We start from the raw sequence: 23241 nt of genomic DNA on the forward strand, positions 1-23241 counted from the left end.
ACTCGAAGGATAAGATCGGCCGGACGCCGCTGTCGTGGGCGGCTGAGAACGGGCACGAGGGTATCGTCAAGCTGCTGCTCGAGGCCACGGCCGACACCTACTCAAAAGATAGCTACGGTCGGACGCCGCTGTCGTGGGCGGCCGATAACGGGCACGAGGGTATCGTCAAGCTCCTGCTCGAGGCCACAGCCGACGCCGACTCGAGGGATAAGGACGGTCGGACACCGCTATGTTCGGCGGCCGAGAACGGCCACGAGGGTATCGTCAAGCTGCTGCTCGAGGCTACGGCCGACGCCGACTCGAAGGATAACTACGGTCAGATACCGCTGTGGTGGGCGGCCCGGAACGAGCACGAGGGTATCGTTAAGCTGCTGCTCGAGGCCACGGCCGACGCCGACTCAAAAGATGGCTACGGTCGGACGCCGCTATCGTGGGCGGCCGATAACGGGTACGAAGGTATCGTTAAGCTCCTGCTCGAGGCCACAGCCGACGCCGACTCGAGGGATAAGGACGGTCGGACACCGCTGTGGTGGGCGGCCCGGAGCGAGCACGAGGGTATCGTCAAGCTACTACTCGAGGCCACGGCCGACGCTGACTCGAAGGATAAGGACGGTCGGACACCGCTATGTTCGGCGGCCCAGAACGGGCACGAGGGTGTCGTCAAGCTGCTGGAGTCCTTCAGCGCTCCCCTATCATCATTCATGGATCTACAATACTTATTACCACCAGAGGCACTTTACTTCGGTTTTGACGCGCTGTTCGACTTCACTTTTTTCCTGGAGGAGGGCGAGTCTCCTGCTGAGAGTAGTTCTTCCGCCGACGAAGCGCTGGCGTCTTCCCTCATCGACAACCACTAAGCCTGAGAGCGTTGACATTCCGCTCGTAGGGCCGGGCACTACGGCACTGCCTGCGACAGCGACCGCGATGGTATTTGAGGCGCTATCGTGCATAGCTAACGTAGAGTCCAGCGAACGTGGCTAATGATTGTCAACCCTATCCTCACGTCTTTACTCGAAGCTCCCCCGTCCATAGCATAGGTTCTTCACAAGCTTCTCGTATGGAAGATGCCGCCCATCGCCAAGGAGGGACCAGGAAGCGGAAAGCGGCGAGTTGGGACCGCAATCTTCATGGTGTTACTGTGGGGGGTTTCTGCAATTTTGACGGCGCTCTGCACTACGAGAGCACAACTAGACTGTTAGTCCCTCATCAAGAGCTTTGCAGGAATACCATCGCACTCAGGGCGGAAGAATTTGAAAAAGAGAAGGTCTATGAACTGGACGGGGAATCAAATCGGCGCTCAAAACGAAGGCGGAGAGCGCAAGCGGGAGAGGAAACACATGCTGGGCTTAGAGTTGGGCTTGTCATGAATGATTCTCCTTATCAAGGGCACCCTTTGGACAGCTTTCTTTGATTTATTTCAAGCTAGAGAATAGAGTTTGGGTACATGAATATTGGGAAAGATCAAGATACTTGGCCCGCAATGAGAGCTCTGCCACTCTACGAGCACCTGTCCACGAGAATTTGGTTGTTAGAGTAGGCCACCGCAGGTCAATCAATCAATGCCTAAGCCAGACTCTGTCAGATTATCATCTAGCTTGCAATCACAAAGATAATTTACTCTCTTCGCCTGTTATTAAAGTACTAAGCCAAGAGTCTGCGCACAGACCCCAGTCTCAGCTGATATCTCTACACCCACCACTTACTTGGACAATCAATAACTTTACCAAAATGAGGTCTTTTGGCACAGAAATTAGTGGTAATCGAAGGCCTAATAAGGAGTTATCAGTCTCTCAAAGAGCTGGGATTATTCAGGCTGTTGAAGATGGGAAACCAAAGACTGAAATCGCGCGCAACTTTCGCGTCTCTCGACGCGCGGTGTATGGGACTATGGAGAGGTGGGAAGAACACAAAGCCACCATATCCTTACCTCGTGAAGGGGGTCCCCATAAGTTATCACGCTCTGACGAACGGCATATCGTTCAAATCGCGCGTCGATTTCCTCAAATGGAGTACGGAGAGCTCCTCGCAGGTATTTCGTACCTCCGCTTTTCTAGGAAGACCATCTACCGAACCCTTAAGAAATATCACCTTACGAAATGGCGAGCGAGGAAGAGGCCTTACCTGAAGCCTTACCGCGCAAAAGACCGCCTTCGGTTTGCCCACGAATTCCTTAAATTCGACTTCTCCTGGACCCACTCCACGGACGAGTGCTCGTATGAGAAAGGGGCGGGCGGTAAGCAGGTATGGGTATGGCGACTGTACCACGAGGCATATGATCCGCAAATGGTAGAGCCTAAGACCTCTGGCAAGGCCATTTCACAGATGATATGGGGCTCAATCTCGCGTGATGGGAGGTCAGACCTGGTGATCATGGACCGCGACGAAACCTCCGCAAGACAGGGCTATTCCGCGAAATCCTACATCGCTACGTTAGAGGAGGGACTTCTCCCTACGTATGAACCCGGGGATGTTGTTATCCAGGATAACGCAAGGATCCATACGGCCAAAATCACCCAAGAATGGCTGGAGACGCACGGCATTTGGGTCATCGATTGGCCGGCCAATTCCCCAGACATCAACCCCATCGAACACATGTGGCATCTGTTGAAAACCATGGTCCTAGAGCTCCACCCTGAATTGAAGACGATGGGCGCCTCGGAGGAGGCACGGGAGGCCATGAATGCGGCGTTAAAGGAGGCGTGGTGGGCGATCCCGCAGGAGACGATCCGAGAGCTGATCGACTCAATTCCGCGACGTCTACAGGCGGTAAGCAAGGCAAAAGGGTGGCATACGAAATATTAGATATTTCCCAATTAAGCAATCAAAAAAGTAAACTGAATTTGCATTTGTATGTGTTTTTCAGCGTATCTCAAGATACGGTGTATGGCGATCAGATTTGGTGATTTTCGGGGGTGTGCACAGACACATGTCTACTTATTGTACCTCCTCTTAACTTCTTGCGAAGCGCTCTCAGCTCTGGTTCGCAGGTAGCCGTAGCTTGGCCTTTTCCCGCTTCTCCTACATAATAAGGGCCTTCTTCAACCGCTTAACCTCGCTCTACAAGTTAGGGCATCGGAACGCGTAGCATTCCTTCCCATCTATTGCCTGACGAAGGTTCTCATGGTAGTGATACAATTCCTTGCGCTGAAAAATTAATGGCGAAGACACCGATTGTTATACTAAAGTACAATAATTGCACTGCAGTTACAGGTCCTAACTACCTTGTCCCTGTGTCCAGCGACCGTGGTAGCTCTGGTGCTCCCCTCGTGCTATACGCTTTTCTACTGTTACTATAGTTAGCGAACTCGAAGTTCCGTTATATATATCGCGCAACTTTGTAACGGATCACATAAATGGATAGTGATACCGGTTCTAACGTTATGGAATTTACTAGCGAGAAAGAGAGAAGTTCTAAGTCTCCTCTCTACAATTATCTCAGTTGGGACTCAGGCGGCAATGGTGCCCCCTGGCCATTATGGGGCTCCGCTATACCCAATGAAGCCCAGCCTCTTCTTTAGCACACGCCACTAAATATTGACCAATCATGCGCCTTGAAGGCAGAGGGCACCACTGCCGTCTGAGAGACTCCTGCATAGTTTGTGTGGATGTGTCGAGTATCAAATCATGATATAGGTGAGGGGAACTCCCATCGCTAAGTGTGCTTGATCCGGAAAGGCTATCGCTAATCTGTTTTCAGAAATTGATCGTACGCGTTGACTTCTACATTTCATCAAGATTTAGGACCAATCCAAACACTCTACATGTTATGGTTCTGATCCTGCGTGCCGAACTTCGTATCACGTGACTACGTCATTCCTCTCAAGCGATATATATTCTAACAAGAGATGCGAACCCGCAAGCGGGTGTCGCTGAAAGAGAGCCTGGAGGAACGAAGCTAGAGTTCGCAGTCTTCGAATCTCCCTTAAAAGAGTACTCGAATTATATTCACAGAAGCATCATAAAAGGCTTATTTTCCATTATTCTAGGTTGGTTTTAAGATATGATGCTACGGCAGTCATATGATAGGCCAAAGAGTCAACATGTTGTATACCATAAAGATTTTGGGCAATCAGAGCTTCCTGCGTGACTAGTTATTATAGTCTGTAATAGCAAGCACTAGAAATTCTGCATCGTAATACGCGTGGGAAGTTAAGGTGATCGGCAAGCAAACAAACGCGTCGCGACGCGTCAAGAGCGCACACATCCAGCAACAGACGAGCATCACGAACCTACACGACTAGTGGCCATCATCTGTGGTAGCGACCACTGAAGCCCTATACCACACTACACGTAGGAACCCGGGCAATAGAAAGGACTACCAGGAATGCCCCCCGCCCTCCCGAGGGCGCCTCCAGGAAGAAGGGGCACAGTAACACCGACATCCCGAGAGCCGCCAAGCACGGGATCGACCCCTATGGCATCAGGAGTCACAACGAGAGCAGGGAAGGTAACCCAAGAGACGGCAAAGGCCAGAGCCCGGGAGGTAAACGAACGACTGCAACAAGAGATGGCGGCTAGCCAAAAGAAGGATCACGGCTCGAGTGACGCGATTACCAAGATGCTCCGAGATGGCATCGCGGCAATAGAACAAGGAATCAAAGCACAGACAATGGAACTGAAAACCGAGAACGAAAGGCTGAAAAGCGAACTAAACAGCATGACCAACAAATTCGAGAACGTCACGAACAAATTCCAGGATATGGAGAAGACGGTCGAGACGCTAAGACAAACCGTAGAGAGAGTAGAACAAACCGTGCTTAGCCAGCCTAGTATAGCTAGCCCCGTAGGAAGCACGCGAACGGGATCATACACCGCAATCGCCGCGGCAAGATCGAACAGCCTGACAGTCCCTTCCCCGACGATGCTCTCACCATCGATCGCCATTACACCACCAGACACCATCCCAGATCTTCGTTCCGTCTCCGACCCCGTCGTGACACGTATCCCCTCTCCAGGAAACGGCCAGATAAGGAGGGAAAACCACAGGCCACCGACGGTTAACCTCAACCTTTCGGCTTCTCGATATAGTTCGGCCGGTAATAAGGAGCTTAAGGAAATGATGAACAGGACCCTACAGGCAACCGACGAAACGAAGAATTGCAAGTGCACCGCCGTACTAAACCGCCGACCAGAGAGCATAGGCTTCGTCTTTCGATCACAACAGGAAGTCGAAACCATAGAGACAGCACTACCATGGGCCAACGATCCAACGCTCCAGGACATAAAATTGAATATCCGCGAGGATTTCAAAGTCAAAGCAACAGGAGTCGACAGATTCTCGGTAGGCAACCCAGAGACAGGTCGACGGATCGATGAAGATATTGTTAAGGCCATCTGCATCGAGAACGATGCCCAGATCCGCGGCATGCGACTACTTAGCCGGCCATCAGCCAACCTGAGAATCGAGTTAGTAGTCTTCTGTAGATCGCAAGCAGAGAAAGATAGACTACTCAACGAAGGATCGATCTCTATCCAGGGATCATACGTGAGAATTAAAGAGTTCTTCGAAACACCACGAAGCAGACAATGCTTCAAGTGCCAAGGTCCCAACCATAACGCAGCGGACTGTACAGAAGACGCAAGGACTAGAAACGCCCCCCAGGTAGAAGACCCCCTCCGGGTAGTAGACGCATGGTCTAGAGACGTCCCCCAGGAATTCTTTAATGCGTAGTAAACCTCTGAGAATACTACAGGCCAACATGAGGAAAATGCCAGAAGCACAGCACGCACTGATGAACGACGAATTATTACAGGATATCAGCGTTATCCTGATACAGGAACCATCTTGCTTCCTGACAGACGACGATCGAGTGGTCGCAGCACCATCTACACACTCATATTTCCAACAGTTCATCCCAAACGAAACCCATAAGACACTACGATACCCAGTGCGGTCACTGATCTATGCAAGCCACCAACTGCGACCCAGGCAGATAGAGGTAGGGTCACCAGACATCACAGCAATCGAAGTGGAGATCAACGGACGAGAGATGATTATCATATCAGTCTACGTACCAATACAAGCAGCAACAGTCGCGGAGAGCCAAGCCCAGGTTAGAGAGATACTAGACTTGATTGAGAACACGACAGTAAGATTCCCGTCCCATGATCTACTAATTGCTGGGGACTTCAACCGTCACGATCAGCTATGGGGAGGGGACAGGGTCAGAGACAACCATGGGGAGGATATTATCCAATTCATGCATAAGCAAGGATTACAACTTGCCCTCCCCAGGGGTACCTCTACACACAACTCAGGAACCACGATCGACCTCTGCATGGTATCAAGCCGGCTATTCGAAGACATGCTCCGATGTACAATCTGGCCTACCGAGTATGGCTCGGACCATAAAGCAATCGAGTCCCAATTTGACCTAGTCCTATACGACTGCACGAACGAACCAAGAAGGCTCTTCCGGAAGACTAACTGGAAGAGGGTAGCAAAAACCACCAAGGAAGGGATAAAGAACCTGCAAATCCCACCAGACAAGATAATCCCAAAAGAGAAAATCGACGAGTTCAGTACCCAGCTAGTCCAGATTGTTACAGAGGCGGTCCTTCAAGACACCCCAGTCGCCAGGCCATCGGCATTCTCAAAGAGATGGTGGACAATGAACCTCACAGACCTCAAAAACGCGCATACAAGGGCGAGAAACGAAGCAGCCTCAACGCGAAGAGCAGGAACCCCCAACAACCGCCTAGAAGAGAAAGCCAGGGTAGCTAGGAAAACCTTCCACGATGCGATACGGAGACAACGAAGAACATGCTGGAAGGAATTTCTTAGCGACAACAACAATATCTGGAAAGCCGCAAAATACCTTCACCCAGCCCAGTCAAGCGCGTTTAGGAGGATATCAGTCCTTAAGATAAACGAAGGGCTAGCGAAAACAGACCAGGCAATATCAGAGGAACTCCTTATACAGTTTTTCAGCCAACCGGCAGACGCCCTAGAGCCACCCGAAGCTAGAGAAGGACACCAACACCCATGGAAAGAGATCACCAAAGAGGAAGTGCGAGAGGCGATCTACAGAGCAAAACCCTTTAAGGCACCAGGACCAGATGGGCTCCCACCAGCGGCCTGGCAGAAACTGTGGCCAGAAGTGGGAGACCACGTACATGTACTCCTGCAAGCGTCAGTCAGAGAATCGTACCTCCCAGAGCAATAGAAGATTGCGCGGATCGTCCCGCTTAGAAAACAAGGCAAACCAGACTACACCCTCGCGAAGGCATATAGGCCTATCTCCTTGCTTTCCACCCTGGGCAAGGCGCTAGAGTCGGTGCTCGCAGAACGCTTATCTTTTCTAGACGAAATGCACGGGATACTCCCAAAAGCCCACTACGGAGCAAGAAAGCAGAGATCGACGACCGATGCCCTCCAGCTAGTTACAGAGCAAATCTACCAAGCATGGAAACAGAAGAAGATACTATCGCTAGTTACCTTCGATGTCAAAGGCGCCTTTAACGGAGTCAACAAGGGAGTACTATGCCAAAGACTCAAGGAAAGAGGAATCCCACCAGAGATTACAAGATGGGTGTACGAATTCTGCGGAAATCGGAAGGCATCAATCATGGTTAATGGCACTGAATCAGAAGTTATGGACATCGCCCACGCTGGTTTACCACAAGGGTCGCCACTCTCCCCTATCCTCTTTCTCTTTTACAACGTAAACCTCGTCGCAGGGAAGGTAACAGACCGCTCGGGAACGATGGCTTTTGTAGACGACTTCACAGCCTGGGTAACAGGCCCAGACATCAAGAGCAATATCCAGCGAATCCAGGAACAAATCCTACCGAACACCGAAAAGTGGAGCCAGGAAAGCGGTGCGCTGTTCGAACCGGACAAGACCCAACTTATTCACTTCACCAGACGCTGGAAACGGGACGAGAACGAGCTCCTGCCACTGGTATTTATGGATAACGAGATAGCCCCAGCATCAGAGATCAAACTCCTTGGAATCATACTAGACCAAAAACTCAATTTCCAGAGCCACGCGAGAAGAGCAGCGAAACGAGGGGAAATCGCGGCAATGGCGCTCCAGAGACTCAAGGGACTCAACCCGAAAACAGCGAGACAGATCTTTACGGCAACAGTTACACCGACCACCGACTATGGGGCTCAGATATGGTTCCCAGGATCGGCAGGTACAGTAGCCCGCCATATCGAGAGAGCTACCAAACTAGGAGCGAGTGCAATCACGGCTATATTCAGATCGGCAGCGAGCGAGGTCGCAACCGCGGAAGCAGGAGTCGAAACGGTCCAGGAAAGACTCCACGAACTCACCCGGAAACACTGGATCAAGATGCATACAAAACCACAGAATCACTACGGATGGAGACTCATCAAGCGTCTGTTTAAAGCTAAGACACACAGATCCCCACTCGAAGCTACAGCCGAGCTCTTCCAACACATCAATCTGAAATCGCTTGAGAAGACAGCAGAATTCGTCAAGCCGCCGTGGCAAGACCCGCCAAGAGTCATCATCGAAGAGGAAGCGGCCGCAATAACAAGGGCAGCCCAGCTCGGCCTCAGAACTATCTTTACGGACGGATCATGCAGAAACGGCCTTACCGGCATCGGAATTCACGCACCAAATATCTGTGAAGGATCGAAGATTGAATTCAGTCTGATGCCTTGGGGCCTTGGGATGTGGAGGCCTTACGGCCTCACGATGTGTTGTGGTCACCCCAAGGCCTACTGAATATTTCCCCTCACACTTAGATCTCCCTTTCCCCTTTGTAGATTGATTCTAGTATATCACGAATCACAGAGTTTTGCCTCATTCTTCGTGCCCTGACATAATCAATCTACCTCCCCATAAAAGTTGAGGCTTCATCCGGAATCAGAAAAGACAAATCTGGCTAGACTGAACACAATCCTCGAGTCCGACGACTCACCCTCGGAGAATTACCCTACATTAAGAAGAGAACCCATGTCTCATTCAACCTCTCAGGTGGACGACCATTCCCAGACCTCCGGCATGTCCCAAACTACGTACCCCCGCCTAGACTCCAATAGGAGATACTCCTTACGAAAGGTAGACCTAGGTGGAGGCAACGTTGGCGTCGGAATTGCTGAACAAACCGTCCCCGGAAGTTATGAGAGTGATGGAGATGGTTCTCATGAAAACGATGACGAAAACGAAGGACAGCCTGATCGCCGACGATCATCGATCCGACGGCCTATCGCGCTGCCCCCAGCTGAAGCCCTGCACACTTGCCAGACTGTAGAGAACTTCGCCGCTCAGGTGAAGCACGAACCAAAAGCTTGGTTCAACGGAATGATTGCTCTTACCGAAGAGGCTGAAGGCATGGAAAAAGAGCATAAGAAAATGATGATTAGGATCGCCGCACTGAATCATGAAGCGGCCAATCTCGAATCTAAACTGATTGAAACCGAAGACGAACTGAAAACCACACGAACCATGCTTAAGGAGAGGACGTTCCTTCCTAATCGCATCGAAGCTCTAGAAAAGGATATCCAACGAGTCCGCACCAGACGTGATCATTGGCGCCTAGTGTCCGAGACATCCTAGAAGGACTTGAACGCAGCTAATGATAAGATTACTGAGCTGATGAACCGACTCGAAACCGAACCTAAGCAATCACACGACGATGGGCCGTATGATTCGGACAGAGACGACCGGTCAGTGATTATTGGTGAGGAACGCCGTCGACAAGAATCCCGTATCGAAACTCCGGAATCTAGAGTCACTTGCCAGTCCGTAGCACCTTCGTCGTCTACTCCCGGATTCTCACGGAGGAGATACCCTAACCCCCTAGTCTTCACTGGAGACTCAGGCAAGGACGATTACGAACCTTGGAAGCTGCAACTCACGAACAAACTGAGCCAAGAAGCCAACATCTACCCAGACACGGCTTCGCAGGTTGGGTACGTTATGCACTTCTTGTCTGGCACCGCATTCAAAGTGGTAGCCCGTAGAGTCAGCCCAGAAACTCCCTAGAATGAACGCTATCAGACCTTGCAAGAACTCTTACACGATTTGGATAACAACTTTCGTGTTAAACATAGGGAGGAAAAGGCGGAGAGGCAGATCTTTAACCCGACGTTTCAACAGAAAGACTCCGAGTCTTTCGACGAATTCTGGCCTCGATTCAACTCGACGATCGCAGATATCCCCAGCCTTAGCAGTGAGAAGAAGGTACGTTACTTGAGGCGTTGTTTAAAACCCGCATTGCAAGATGCAATGTCGAGCAACCTTTCGGAAGATTTCGTATCGTTTGCAGAGGCCTGTCGGAAGACGGAAATAAATATGACCGACGCCAAGAGGGCCGCCAACAGGTCACGTGCAGCGCCGAACAGCCAGAACTCGACGAGTACCTCTCGTCGTCTGCCTAACAAGAGCGGCACGGCCACGGATACTTCGAACGCCACTGCAAGAGACCTAAGGAATTTTCCTTGGGGACGAACTGCGGAGCAACGAGAACGCCTGAAGAGGCTAGGGAAATGCTACAAGTGCCTACAGAAAGGCCATGTCGCAAACGACGAGAACGCACCATGCAAGAATGGCTACCCACCTAAGCTCAAGGAATCGGACCTGGAGCTTCGGTCTTACCTGGTGGGCATATCGACCAACTCGTCCAATGCAAGGATTTCTGAACCAAATGCCCCTGCCCAGGTTCCGCGGACCAAGACGGCACAGGCCGAGCCGCGAGCGTCCTACCAATCGGACTCTGACTCGGATCAGGGAAACTAGGAGCTCTCACTCACAGTCGCGAGTGGGAAGCGAATCAGTCGCGCTTAGCCACCTTATCCGAACCCGTTAGACTGAGACTAACCTGTATAATTACTCCTGAAAACAAAAACAAAAAAAACGAGAAAAACTCCTTAAAAGCAGGAAAACAACTGGAAGCCACTTGTCATATTTTTTCCCCCAGAACCCAATTGTACACTAGGAGTAGGAGTCTCTTCGACACCGGTGGATCCGGGACTGCTTTTGTCGATGCTTCGTGGATCCGCCAGCACAAGGTAGCAACCATTGCCTTAAAACGAAAGCACACGTTACACTACGCGGACGACGACTCGACGGCCAATATTACACATATGGCATTGGTGAGGTTCCGACACAGGGACCACTACGTTGAAGAATTGGCATATGTCACCAACCTTGGACGATTCGATTTGATTCTTGGGATGCCTTGGCTTGAGGACCACGACGCGAACATTGCTTGTAAAGACCGCACTGTCACATTTGCCGGAGACGAGTGCCTCGGAAGGTGCCTACTTTCCCACAGACCTGTCAAGATACGCTGCCAAGGGGCCTCGAAGATCATAGAAGAGATAGGAAACGACCCGAATGGTCCAGACATCGAATTCATCTCTGCATCAGCCTTTGTGAAAATGGCCTCCCGTCCCGATCATGTGGAGACAGCCCTCTGGCCACAGGATTTCGAACGGCTAACCAACAATGCGACCAGCTCCAAGCCACCCGTTACTATGGACTTAGCAGCAGCTGCAGTCTCCGATGACTACAGCAAATTCTATGAGAAACTTAATCAGGAACCGATTTCGAAGGAATTACTCAAGAAGCTCATCCTACCGGATTTCCATGAATTTATCGACAGGTAGGACCCTAAGGAAGCATCCAAGCTCCTACCGAAGCGACCTAGAATTGACCATCAGATCAAACTTGACCCCTCTGCACCACCTCCAGCGAAACGCCTTTTCGGAGTGTCCAACAAGGACGCGGAGGTTGTGAAAGCTTATGTCGATAATATGCTTGGGAAAACCTACGTTCGAAAAAGCACGTCTCCGTACGCAGCCCCGGTCCTGGTTGTGAAGAAACCTGGAGGGGGACTACGGATTTGCATAGACTATCGATCTCTGAACGCAGTCACTATCCGGAACAGGAACGTGCCCCCCTTGATCAAGGAGACTTTGGCCAAGCTATGCTCAGCTCGATGGTTCACGAAACTCGATGTGATAGCAGCGTTCAATGAGATAAGGATGGCGGAAGAAGATATTGAAAAGACCGCATTCTTGACCAGATATGGACTATACGAATATGTCGTCATGCCCTTCGGATTGACAGGTGCCCCTGCAACGTGGCAAGCTTTCATCAATGACACGTTGAGGGAATATCTGGATCTGTTTTGTACGGCTTATTTGGACGACATCCTGATCTACAGCACGAATAGAGAGGACCATGTCTCTCACGTTAAGGCAGCCTTGACCAAGCTCAGAGGCGCAGACATTTACCTCGACGTCCATAAGTGCTCTTTCTTCACCAAGGAAGTCACTTACCTAGGATTGATAGTCTCCACCGAAGGAATCAACATGGACCCATCGAAAGTGAAATCGGTCCTAGATTGGCAAACACCTCGCAACCTGAAAGACGTACAGGCATTTATCGGCTTCTGCAACTTCTACCGACGATTCATCAAAGGATTCGCTAGCATAGCGGAACCGCTCACTACATTGACAAAGAAGGAGAATAGGGACACCAAGTACCCCTGGCCTGCTGATGGACCTGAAGATAGGGCATTTGAGAAGCTAAAGAAGGCCTTCACCACAGCTCCCGTTCTAGCACACTTTAACCCGGACAAACAGTCGTGGGTGGAAACTGATGCGTCCGACTATGTTACCGCCGCAGTTCTCTCCCAAGAGGACGAGGATGGGGTTTTGAAACCAATAGCGTTCCTGTCAAAACGCATGGCTCCGGCAGAAACGAACTACGAGATTTATGACAAGGAACTGCTCGCGATAGTTCGAGCATTTGAGGAATGGCACCCAGAGCTAGCAGGATCGCCAGTCGAACACCCCATTCAGGTACTCTCCGATCATAAGAGTCTTGAATACTTTATGACAACGAAGCGGTTAAACCGAAGACAAGCAAGATGGGCTGAGTTCCTTGCGGAATTCAACTTTATCATCAAGTACAGACCGGGACGACTTGGCACTAAACCGGACGCGTTGACAAGGAGACCAGGTGACCTTCCAGAAGATGAATCAGATCCTAGAATCACTTTGCAGCAGCAGGTGATATTGAAGCCAGAGAAAGTCGATCTAGAGATACGCAGACAGGTGTCGTTGGCGACACTTTTGATTGATGACTTCTCTATGACAGTCAAAGACCTGGCTTTAGCCGTAAACGATTTCCACGAATCACTAAGACCTGATGACCCAATAGTCGCCACCGACACATTTCTAGACGATCAACAAGACGCCCCCTCAACTGATGATCTTCGATCCAGAATCATATCGCTTAGCAAAACCGACTCAATCATCCAGATGTTGACGAAAGCCAAACGGAGAGGGGACCGAATAATTCCCCACGCTCTCCTACATACCCACAGGCTACGGATAGACCTTGCAGACTGCTCGGTCTGCGACGACGGGGTGTTGCTTGTGCGGGGGAGACCCTTTGTCCCAAACGATGAGAAGCTGAGAGTGGACATCTTGAAATTAGCGCACGACGCGCCGGTGAGCGGTCATTCTGGGAAGAACAATACCTACTCGAGACTAAGCAGACTCTATTACTGGCCAAAGATGACGGAAGACGTGACACGCTATGTGAAAGCCTGTCACAGGTGCAGGGTCACCAATGTGAACAGAGATGGCCACAAGGGCCTACTTCATCCCCTCCCAATTCCAGAGAGGTATTGGACGGATATCTCGGTCGATTTCATCGTTGAATTGCCTCCGTGTCTCTACAACGGCACCGAATTCAAGAACATCATGGTCGTCGTCGACAGACTCTCGAAAAAGAAGAAGTTCATCCAGATCAGATCGCTGGAAGTAGAAGACGTGGTCCAGGCATTTATTGAATATGTCTGGCGCGAGGAGGGATTCCCAAGGACTGTCGTCTCTGATAGAGGCAGTCAATTCGTCTCTCAGTTCTGGAAGAATCTCTGTAAGACCATTGGAGCGAAGCCGAAACTCTCTACCGCGCATCATCCAGAAACAGATGGACAGACTGAGTCAGCGAACGCTTCACTGAAACAGTTCCTGAGAACGTTTGTGAATTATAAGCAAAATGATTGGGTCACGTGGTTACCTATCGCCGAATTCGAATCAAACGCGTCACCGAATGCATCAACATCCGAATCACCTTTCGTACTCACCAAAGGTTACCTGCCACGCATGGGCATCGAAATGGACGAATCCCTCCGCACCTCTCAACCTGCCGTCAAGTTAGCTACGCAAATTCGTGACATTCAATTGAGAGTCCGGAAACAGCTAGAGTGGGCGCAAGCGCTGCAGAAGGAACACGCAGATAAACACAGACTGCCTGCTCCGCAGTTCAAAGTAGGTGATTGGGTCTACTTAGACACTCGGTACCTTAACTCAGCTCGACCTTCGAAATCACTCGATTTGAAGAACATTGGCCCGTTCCAGATTACTCGAGCGATCGATCACTTTGCTTATGAACTAGACCTCTCATCGAACGCCCTCGAAGGAGTCCACCCTGTATTTCACCTATGGCTACTCCGACTCGATGACAGCAAGCCATTCGATGGCCAACGACCTCCAAGAGCAGAAGCCGAAAACCAAAATGACGACGGAACTCGGGCAGACTACGAAGTGAAAAAGGTAGTAGACTGTAGAATCGACAATAGAAGGAAGGACAAAGCGACAGGATAGAAGGGCTGCATCATGTACCGAGTACAATATGAAGGATGGGACGCATGGAACGAAAAACCGAAATGGCAGCCATGGTGGGAACTCACGGGCGCGCCTGATCGAGTGAGAGAATATCACGATGCACACAAGGACTCCCCTGCGTTATATCCATCTTTCTTCGACGAGGAAATTTGGCGTGACTTCGTCTACGCCCTTGCGATTGATACGTTCCGACAATCGGAACAATGAGATGCGATGGACTGAAGCAGACGCTAGAACCGCTCTGCCGACCAAGGTACCGGCCTAGATGATAGCGGGACACCTTCTCGACCACTCTGACGAGACGAGGCATCTAGACGAGGAGCTACTGAATAATCGTCTGGAGAGGCCTATCTCAAGACTCAGAGGACTTCGCGTGTTTTGAGGAGGGGGTAGTGTGAAGGATCGAAGACTGAATTCAGTCTGATGCCTTGGGGCCTTGGGATGTGGAGGCCTTACGGCCTCACGATGTGTTGTGGTCACCCCAAGGCCTACTGAATATTTCCCCTCACACTTAGATCTCCCTTTCCCCTTTGTAGATTGATTCTAGTATATCACGAATCACAGAGTTTTGCCTCATTCTTCGTGCCCTAAACTAAATCGTGCAAAGAAGTGTTGGTAGACTTCTTTGGAGTTGTATGAGGGACAAAACCTCAGGGTTTAAATTTACAGAGTAGACTTCTTTGGAAGTTTGAGCCATAGAACACTTCCCTGAACATGGTTTAATTACTATAAAAACCGATACAAAAGAATCACACCTCTTACTTCTACCAGCTCTATCAGTTTCTAGATAAAAAAACCAAAATTCTATGAGATATCGATGGTTGAAGTTGTTGGCGATTTTGATGGGGTAAGGTTAGCTAGGTGGCCATGTAACGGTATGTAGGCCTCAGGCATTCAGGCCAACATCAGATATTAGCTCACACAACTGTCACGGTCGCACTTTTTCGTGCTTCAAGGCGTCGAGAGATTACTGCCTTATAGCCTGACGATCACAGGACAGTCGCATGTATTGAGAGGTAAAAAGCAAATAACCACTGCGGCAAGAGACACATGTAGATCAGATTCCTCTTTCGTTTCTATTTCCTTTCCCTTTCTTTATCATTCGTTTCATTGAATGTAAGCTACTTTACCATCGTGATCCATCTCTATGGTCCTCTATAATAGCACTGTAACACAAAGTGAGTTAGATTTAGTTGCTTAGATCTATTGTAGATGAAAATATAGCTAATATAATCATAGTCGATCAAATCTAGAGTCGTTTTAATCCTGAATCCACCCGATCCCGAACCAAGCCGATCTAACCACACATAAGCCCCCAAACCGCTCTAAACCCGTCAATACAATCCTCACCAGTGACATGAATCCAGAGGCGTATTTCACCCGGATCCGTGAATATGGGTTAATTGTATGCAAAGAGTGTCGGTACTGCGTATGGCCACAGGATATCCGAGGCCATTTAAAGGGAGAACATCATAAAGCGAAGAAAGAGGTAGTCGATGCGATAGATACGGTCGTCCAACGATGGCGGGGATTAGTCCGGGATCCTATAGAGTTTCTAGTCCCCCAGGCGGTCGCTGAACCGTTCGAGGCGTTACCATTGTTCGAGGATGGGTTAATGTGTCGGTTACCGGTTAACAACGAATCTATCGATGTGGTATGTGGGAAGGTTTCCCGTAACCGTAAGGCATTGATCACTCACTGGCGGACCGTCCACGATTGGACTATGACCAAGAAGCGAGGACAAGGACAGGGCGGTGGACAGACCAACGAGGGGAAAATCGCTGTACAACGGCGATTTAACAACGCAGTCGAGAAGGTGTTATGCCAACGATTTTTCACAAGCCGCCATTGTTCACAGTATTTCCGCATCGCCCCACGCATACCAGGGCAGATGCCCCAAGAGCGAATCGACTCGTGGAAACGCATTCAACAGATGGCGGAGGAGAAGTTCCAGGGGATCGAAAAGCGTATTCGAACAAATATTGAGGCTGGGGAGAAGGATGAGCCGAATCCATGGTTAGCGTGCAGTGGATGGCACAAGTATTTAGGCGATTTAGACCGGGAGGATCTGATGGCGTCGGTGGCGAAGCCTGGCGATGGTGGGAAGGATGCCGACCCATTAGAGCAAGTCGTATGGAAGGCTATGACCGATGTTGTCCGGATCAGCCAAGAAACGGTATCGAAAACCGGCATGTTCATCCGGTTGGAAGCTGTTCGGACAGAGGAGCATCAGACGAAATATGTGCCGTTAGAGATCTATTGGGATCCAGATTCCATCGACCGACGAGCACAGCCATGGAGACAGATATTGATGTTTTTCATCCGAACCCAAAAACAGCACGAATGGGAGAGTCCAGCGTACAAGTTCACCCAGGCGCAGATGCAGGCGTTTGTCCGGTTAATAGCGGAGGCCGAGAAAGTACAGGACGAAACGGAGGAGAGAGAAGAGGACGACAACGACGACGACGACGACAACGACGACGACGAACCACGTCCTGACAAGAGCGACGAGTTCCCTACGATGACACCCGTTCAAACAGCATGCTTAGAGTTTTGCATCCAGTTATTGAACCACAAAGTCATGCGGAACGAGTACGAAAGTGCGTTGGTATGCGTATTAGCTGTATTGGGCGTTAATGGCGACACATGGAGGGATCCGGAGACATATCCACCTATCCTGTCGTCTATCATCAAGTGTGCTCGGTTTATGGTTATCCAGAAAGCTGTGAATATGGCCGGTCCCCCAGACGAGCCAGATGGATATCGACAAGGGTCGGTTATCGATTTCGAGGGTAGTAATAGCGAGTACGAAAGCGGCAACCGGTCCCCATCCCTAGGAGCATCCCCAGCGGCATCCCTAGGAACATCCCCACCCGAAAGGTCGTCCCAGACATCCCCTAAAACCGCAATATTCCCATGGTCTAGCCCACCCGTTCGGTTAGTCCGATCGAGCCGCCAATCAGACGAGCCGGACTGTTTAGAATGGGTTAACCGGATGATGGATGGGTTCATGGTTCGCGGTAGCAAAAGTCCTATGCAATGGATGTTGAATTTGCGCACGTATGGGCTGAAGATCCATTATAACACAACCGCTCGCGGCCATGTGGAGTGGAACGATGGCGAGACGTTACTGTACAAGGGCACTCAGTTCAGTATGGCCCAGTTCCGCGGTATGATCCACGGAATACTGTTCGAGACGCGCCAAATCATGGCTGAATTATTATTTTGTACTGACGGAGTGGGAGACATGCCCATCGTCCCATGGGAGCTATTGCGCGACGACCCGACCAATGGACGCCCCGGATGGAACTTTTTACAGGACCAACGGACTCGATTCCCTGTGAATGGAGAGACATGGCTGTTTGACCGAATTGGTAAGCACGAGGCAATGCGGCGGGAATTTGAGCGACCTGATAGCGAGAGCGGTGTCCGCCGGAAGGGAGTGAACGATTATATGACCAAGCTGTCACGGTTTCGCGAGAAGTTGCTAGTATTGATGCACATTACTGGCGGACAGCCTGCAAGAGGGACTGAGCTATTGAGCATTCGACATCAGAATACCGCTAAAGGGGCCCATCGGAACGTTTTCATTGAGGACGGTATGGTCGTGTTTGTAACCCAATACCACAAGGGATACGCTATTAGTGGCAACGTCAAGATTATCCATCGGTATGTGCCACGGGAGGTCGGCGAGTTGGTGGTCCGGTATTTGTGGTTGGTATTACCGTTCCAGCAGCGCATGCAGTCGTTGATCGATGGCCATATCCCGTCCCCAGCCCATATGTGGCCTAAGCAGCAGTATCGGCAGTCGTGGACGTCGGAACGGATGGCCACGGTATTGCGGCGCGAGACGGAGATCGGATTGGGGCATCGAATAGGCATTATGGATTACCGGAACGTTGCTATTGGGATTAGTCGACGATTCATGCGCGCGCCGACTGCGTTCCAGCAAGACGACGAGGAAACTCCCGATCCTGAGCAAGCCGAGGCAGAGATTGCGGATCTACAGGCAGGCCATTCCACGCATGTGGCTGGAATGGTGTATTCCCGCGGTATCATAGAGATGGCCGGCGCGGTAGCCGACACACGGATGCGGTTCCGAGGATCTAGCGTCGATTGGCATCGGTTTTTGGGTTTCGAGAGCGCCCAGGAGCCGAGAGGGAGCTCTAAACGACGGTGCCTATTCGAAGACGACGCTAACGAGGCGCGGTTCGAGCGATGGGCGCGAATACGGAGGATGAACGCCGCCGAGCAGTTCCAGCGTATGATGGGGAGGGAGGCTACGTTCCGGGGGGTCCAACAGGAAGCCATCGAGGCGATTCAAGCCGGGGTTAGCCCCGTAATATCGATCATGCCCACCGGGTCTGGCAAGTCGGTATTATTTATGTTACCAGCATGGGTCGAGCCGGGAGGGACGACCATTATCGTTGTACCATTGGTCGCATTGCGCAAGGACATGAAACGACGATGCAAGAAGCTAGGGATCGGATGCGCCGAATGGAACGGTCGTAGGCCACCCGATGCCGAAAGCATTGTGCTGGTGACGCCAGAGTCGGCCGTGTCCGGGGAATTCCAGACGTTCATTAACCGGTTGAAAGCGACGAGGCGGTTAGATCGGATCGTGATCGACGAGTGCCACGTCATATTGAACGATCAAACTGGTTTCCGGCCCATATTGCAAAGGTTAGGGTCGTTAGTAGCCGCCGAGACGCAGATGGTGCTATTGACGGCCACGTTGCCACCTAGCAAGGAGAGGGTACTACGGGAGCGTATGCATTGGCAGGACGAAGGCGTCGTGATTCGAATGCCCACCGTCCGGACGAATATCCGGTATTCAGTGGCTTCAGTAGACCCCCGGGCTAGGCAGGAGGACCAGGACGCCGTGATCGAAGCGTTGGTGGACCAGGAGGACGGTAAGGTGGTGGTATATTGTAATTCCCGATCCCGGGTCGAGCGGTTAGCACGAAGCGGGTTAGGCGTCTGCGAGGCGTTCCATGCGGGTTTACCAGACAAGAAAAAGGCGGAGGTTTTAGAGGAATTTCGTACTGGAGAGATCCGCATCGTCGTGGCTACTAGTGCGTTAGGGATAGGGGTCGATATTCCCGATATCCGGCTAATTATTCATGCCGATGTGCCACGGAATTTGATAGATTTCGCACAGGAAAGCGGACGAGCGGGACGGGACGGACAGCCCAGTCGATCGATCGTTGTCGGGAATTCCAGTAAGGATGAGTTAGTGCAGCGGTTTTTACGAAGTGATGGAGGGTGTCGGCGGATAGTGCTCGACGAGTACTTAGATGGGCACCAGGGGCGACGTAGATGTGAAGGAGCGGAGGCATGCGATTTATGTCGGCCCGGTCATCAATCCATAGACGGCGAATCGGTAGAGGCGTTAAGCGAGACAATCGATGCATTCGAAGAGTCCAATGCGTTGGGAGAGCCGGGACATGTTCAAGGATCGAGAGAAGTCGACGTGGGAGAGGAAGAACGACCTATAAACGAACATGATCCCCCAGACGGCGAATCGACGGACGACGACGAATCGACGGATGACGACGAATCGATAGATAGCGAATCAACGGAGGAAGCCAATTTCGCGATACAATTCGATCAGCAGCAGAGGGAGTTAGCAGCGATCCGCCGACGAGCGGTCCAGGCACGACAGGACGAGGCACTAGGAGTGGATGAATTGCAACAGCGATTGGACGAATGGCTGGGCGTATGTGTGGTATGTCGCAGGCACGATCACGTCGTTACGGCATGTCCACAGGTCGAAGCACAGGAGGCACGAGTAGAGATCGACCGGCGACGAACCAGAATCCGATACGCGGCATATTCGTGTTGTTTCCAGTGCGGGGTAGCGCAGGCACTATGCGAGCGGTATACGGCGGATGAAAACGGACGATGGAGGACGACGGGGAAGAGGTGTCAGTATTTTGGAGTGGTCAAGGCGGTGGTTTGGGGGCTACGGTGGATCGATCCAGGGGTATACCAGGAGTGGATATCGCGGTTAGACGGGTTCGGCGTTAGCATTAGTTCCGAAGTAGCTATTGACGAGTATTTAGCGAGGCGCGAATACAAGAGCGGGATTGAAGGGGGGAGTTTGATGTGGGAGTTTGGCTGGATTGCGGGGCGGTTAGCAGGTCGATAGGAAGATCAATCCAATGATTTTTAGCGAAGACGATTAGCGACCTAGTAATAAGTAATGATTTATATATGGAGCGACTTCAGTCGATATCAGGAGTTATAGAAGGTCAGACGAAGTAGTAAGACGAAGGGGCAAGACCATACACGCAAGACCAAGAAACAAGATGAAGAGGTAAGATGAAGAACACGATAAAAGAGCAGGACCACGCAGCAAGACCACGCATTAAGGCGAAGAATCAAGACGAAGGAGCAAGACGATGCAGCAAGACGACGCAGCAAGACGAAGAAGTAAGACCATACAGAAAGACGACGGAGCAAGACGAAGGAGTACGACCACGCAGCAAGACGAAGGAGCAAGATGAAGGCACAAGACGAAGGAGCAAGACGAATAAGTAAGACGACGCAACAAGACGATGTAGCAAGACGAAAGGGCAAGGCGGCGCAGCAAGACGAGGAAATAAGACGAAGAAGCAAGACGAGGACGCAAGACTATAGAGCAAGACGACGCAGTAAGACGAAGGAGCCAGATGAAGAAGCCAGACGAAGGAGCGAGAATATAGAATAAGACGACGCAGCGAGACGATACAGCGAGACGAAGGGAGATGAATTGAGACGAAGACGTAAGACGACAGAGCGAGAGGAAGGAACAAAACCACGGAGTAAGACGAAGAAGCAGGACAATGGAGCAAGACAAAGCCAGACAATAGAGCAAGACAAAGCCAGACGAATAAGTAAGGCAACGCAGCAAGACGAAGGAGCAAGACGATAGAGTAAGACGATGGGGCAAGACGATAGAGGAAGACAATAGAGTAAGACGAAGAAGTAAGATAAAGACGTAAGACAAAGAAGTAAGACGAAGGAGTACGACGATGCAGTAAGGCGAAGAGGCAAGACCACGCATTAAGACGAAGAAGCAAGACGAAGAAGCAAGACGAAGAAGCAAGGCGAAGAAGCAAGACGAAGAAGCAAGACGAAGAAGCAAGACGAAGAAGCAAGACGAAGAAGCAAGACGACACAGCAAGACGAAGAAGTAAGACTACACAGGAAGACGAAGGAGCAAGACGAAAGAGTACGACTACACGGTAAGACTAAGGAGTAAGATGAAGGTACAAGACGAAGGAGCAAGACGAATAAGTAAGACGACGCTACAAGATGACACAGCTGGACGACGCCATAAGACGACGCAGCTAGACGACGCAGCAAGACGATAAAGATAAAGCCAGACGAAGGAACTAGACGAAGGAGCTAGGCGAATAAGTAAGGCGACGCAGCAAGACGAAGGAGCAAGACCATAGAGTAAGGCGACGCTATAAGACGATGCAGCGAGACGAAGGAGCAAGACGACGCAGCAAGAAGAAGAAGTAAGACCACACAGAAAGACGAAGGAGCAAGACGAAGGAGCAAGACGAAGAAGCAAGACGAATAAGTAAGACGACGCAATAAGACAAAATGGCAAGGCGGCGTAGCAAGACGAGGAAGCAAGACGAAGGAGCAAGACGAGGACGCAAGACCATAGAGCAAGACCATAGAGCAAGACGACCCAGTAAGACGAAAGAGCCAGATGAAGAAGCAAGATGATAGAGCAAGACGATGGAGCAAGACAATGGAGAAGGACGATGGAGTAAGACGATGGAGCAGGATGATGGAGCAAGACGATGGAGGAAGACGATAGAGCAAGATGATGGAGCAAGACGATGGAGGAAGATGATGGAGCAAGACGATGAAGGAAGACGATGGAGCAAGATAATGGAGAAGGACGATGGAGCAAGACTATGGAGCAAGACGATGGAGCAGGATGATGGAGCAAGACGATAGAGCAAGACGAAGAAGCAAGGCCACCCAGGAAGACGAAGGAGCAAGACGATGGAGCAAGATGATGGAGCAAGACGAAGAAGCAAGATGAAGAGGTAAGACAAAGAAGCAAGACGAAGGAGTACGACGACACAGCAAGGCGAAGAAGCAATACCACGCAGCAAGACGACGCAGTAAGACAAAGGAGCCAGATGAAGGAGCAAGATTACCCAACACGATAGAGGAGCAAGATCACGCAGCAGGACCACGCAGCAACGCCACGTATTAAGACGAAGAAACAAGACGAAGGAGCAAGGCGACGCAGCCAGACGATGGAGCACGATGACGCAGTAAGACGAAGAAGCAGGACCACGCAGGAGGACGAAGGAGCAAGACGAAGAAGCAGGACGATGGAGCAAAACAAAGCCAGACGATGGAGCAAGACAAAGCCAGACGATGGAGCTAGACGAAGGAGCCAGTCGAATAAGTAAGGCGACGCAGCAAGACGAAGGAGCAAGACCATAGAGTAAGACGACGCTACAAGACGATGCAGCGAGACGAAGGAGCAAGACCATAGAGTAAGACGACGCTACAAGACGATGCAGCGAGACGAAGGAGCAAGGCGACGCAGCAAGACGAAGGAGGAAGACGAAAGAGCAAGACCATAGAGTAAGGCGACG

The 23241-nt window shown here is 50.9% G+C and overlaps 5 protein-coding genes across 5 annotated transcripts; all 5 read left to right on the forward strand.

Moving 5' to 3' along the window:
- Nucleotides 1-8609: 8609 nt before the first annotated feature.
- On the forward strand, nt 8610-9793 carry P152DRAFT_261123 (uncharacterized protein). The gene has a single exon (XM_033674789.1). It carries the CDS (start codon nt 8931-8933, stop codon nt 9531-9533), a length of 603 nt encoding a protein of 200 aa, XP_033529572.1. The 5' UTR covers nt 8610-8930; the 3' UTR covers nt 9534-9793.
- Nucleotides 9794-14602: 4809 nt separating this feature from the next.
- On the forward strand, nt 14603-14758 carry P152DRAFT_383304 (uncharacterized protein; the record flags this gene model as incomplete). Its single annotated transcript, XM_033675779.1, has 1 exon — nt 14603-14758. A coding segment is annotated over one exon (156 nt), but the record flags the coding sequence as incomplete, so codon positions are not given.
- A 916-nt stretch (nt 14759-15674) lies between these two features.
- Nucleotides 15675-17399, forward strand: P152DRAFT_510100 (uncharacterized protein; the record flags this gene model as incomplete). Its single annotated transcript, XM_033682641.1, has 2 exons — nt 15675-15801; nt 15863-17399. A coding segment is annotated over exon 2 (1419 nt), but the record flags the coding sequence as incomplete, so codon positions are not given.
- A 1680-nt stretch (nt 17400-19079) lies between these two features.
- P152DRAFT_406450 (P-loop containing nucleoside triphosphate hydrolase protein) lies at nt 19080-19835 on the forward strand (the record flags this gene model as incomplete). Its single annotated transcript, XM_033676878.1, has 1 exon — nt 19080-19835. A coding segment is annotated over one exon (756 nt), but the record flags the coding sequence as incomplete, so codon positions are not given.
- A 1112-nt stretch (nt 19836-20947) lies between these two features.
- On the forward strand, nt 20948-22196 carry P152DRAFT_517929 (uncharacterized protein; the record flags this gene model as incomplete). Its single annotated transcript, XM_033683038.1, has 5 exons — nt 20948-21162; nt 21194-21279; nt 21346-21501; nt 21624-21852; nt 22094-22196. 5 exons carry the CDS (start codon nt 20948-20950, stop codon nt 22194-22196), a joined length of 789 nt encoding a protein of 262 aa, XP_033529576.1.
- Between the last annotated feature and the right edge of the window lie 1045 nt (nt 22197-23241).

This window comes from Eremomyces bilateralis (genome assembly GCF_010015585.1).
Source record: "Eremomyces bilateralis CBS 781.70 unplaced genomic scaffold P152scaffold_49, whole genome shotgun sequence".
In the NCBI taxonomy this organism is placed as follows: domain Eukaryota; kingdom Fungi; phylum Ascomycota; class Dothideomycetes; order Eremomycetales; family Eremomycetaceae; genus Eremomyces; species Eremomyces bilateralis.